Consider the following 1,890-nt stretch of genomic DNA (forward strand, 5'->3'; position numbering starts at 1 on the left):
TAACTTTGAATGGCCCAATTTATTATAGATATTTTAGACGCCTAGGTTCAAGAGTCCAAGTGCTGTATTGCGTTAAGAACAGCATCAGGTTCTTTTCATTAGTGTTTGCTTCTACGTCGGCGGGCTGCGAGCTGCCTTGAGCAGTCGTTGCGTCTTGGTCACGGCCAGGACTGCACCCACACCGGCACGAAATTTACTGCGTGCAGTCAGGCGCCTAGCCTCTTTCAAGTTCTTGCCCACTGATAGCACTGGAGCATCGTCATCCTCTTCCTTAATGTCATTAAACCACGGGTGATCCAGCACTTCCTGAGCCGTCAAACGTTTCGACGGCTGGACCACGAGCATCTTGCAAATCAGGTCCTTCGCCTGCTGCGAGACGCCGTCGAAATACGGCGCCACAAACTCGAAGTCGCCGTTGAGAATCTGTCCAAAACACACATTCCCGTCAGTCTTTTTATTGTATCAGGTCGTTGCAAATTGCATCAGAGAAAACCCACTTTTCGCATCTCCTCAACTTGATTCTCATCGTAGAACGGAGGGAAACCACACAACAGAATGTAGGCGATGACCCCGAGACTCCAGATGTCGCACTTGCTGTCGTACGGCAACTTGCGGACGATCTCCGGTGCGTAGTAACCTGGTGTACCGCACATCGTGGACATGTTTGTCTCCTCTGTGACGAGTTTGGCAAACCCGAAATCGGCAATTTTGATCACGGCGCTGTCAGTCTCATCCGCGTACAGCAGGTTTTCAGGTTTCAGGTCGCGGTGGGTCACACCTTTGGCGTGGCAGTATCGCAGCACTTTTGCCACGACTTTCATGACTTTTTTTGCTTCTCCTTCGGTGTAGTATTCCTTGGCGATGATGCGATCGAAGAGCTCTCCACCTTCGGCGTACTCCATCACCAAGAAGCACATGGGGCCGTCGCCGTCAAACACGTCGCACAACTTGATAATGTTTGGATGCTTCAGCTGGTAAAAAGGCAAAATAAAAGTTAGTACTGTTAAAAAATCTTCGGCAACTTAAAACCACGCGCGTACGTCTTTGAGGATCTCGATCTCCTGCTCCAAGTTGCTGCGGTCCTTTGGATTCAGTGCCGCCTTGTTGATACACTTGACAGCAAACCGCTCCCCTGTCTTCCGGTCGGTGCACTCCTTCACAACGGAAAAGTTGCCTGTTGATGTGGCAAGAACGCAGTTAAGCTTTAAAGATATTGGACATGTGGCAAAATGTGCCACAACACCTTCGCCAATGACACGGCCAATGCGGTACTTTTCATTGAAACCGGCAGGGACTTGGTCGGTCATGTCGTCTGCGCGAAATTTACACTGAGTGGTCCTAGACGTGCCGTTAACTAGGCTACCAAGAGTGCGAGGACCGACGAGTGCGTCTACGAGACAATCGCCTTGGGAGGGCCTAAAAATATCATGAAAATGCACAAAACAATCCTGTCAAAACCGATTACTCGAAAAGTTGGCAGAGTGTAGCCATATTTTGATAGCGAATGACAATGTCAACTTCAACAAATATGTGCAGTGTCTTCTACGCGCTGCCCTTGGCGACTCTCTTTCTACTTCTTGCTAATCGATGGCTTGGAACGTCAGCACCACTGGCTTGGGAACGTTGCGTAAGTGCATGGTCGATCGCTCGAAGCCCAGCTGACGGACGTCCTTGTCCCCGATCTTGATGAGGATATCGCCCACGGCCACACGCCGTAGACCAGCACACGTGCTCTTGCCGGTGCGTTTGGTAATGAGGACTACAGATCCCTGTTTCGACTGCGCTTCGCGCACAGTAAAGCCGAACGGCCCATCCGTCCACTGGATCTGGTAGTACGCGTTGGAATCGATCTCAAAGAACTCCTCTTCCTCCATGGGAGGAGCAGCCTGG

General features: G+C 50.8%; 2 protein-coding genes across 2 annotated transcripts; both read right to left on the minus strand.

The window, feature by feature from the left end:
* Positions 1-1,394, minus strand: PITG_21501 (calcium/calmodulin dependent protein kinase, putative; the record flags this gene model as incomplete). Its single annotated transcript, XM_002894764.1, has 4 exons — positions 1-423; positions 498-971; positions 1,041-1,174; positions 1,244-1,394. 4 exons carry the CDS (start codon positions 1,305-1,307, stop codon positions 112-114), a joined length of 984 nt encoding a protein of 327 aa, XP_002894810.1.
* A 79-nt stretch (positions 1,395-1,473) lies between these two features.
* Positions 1,474-1,890, minus strand: PITG_21502 (uncharacterized protein; the record flags this gene model as incomplete). Its single annotated transcript, XM_002894765.1, has 1 exon — positions 1,474-1,890. The coding sequence occupies one exon, from the start codon at positions 1,872-1,874 to the stop codon at positions 1,581-1,583; it is 294 nt and encodes a 97-aa protein (XP_002894811.1).

This window comes from Phytophthora infestans, genomic scaffold, assembly GCF_000142945.1.
Source record: "Phytophthora infestans T30-4 supercont1.499 genomic scaffold, whole genome shotgun sequence".
Taxonomy (NCBI): domain Eukaryota; phylum Oomycota; class Peronosporomycetes; order Peronosporales; family Peronosporaceae; genus Phytophthora; species Phytophthora infestans.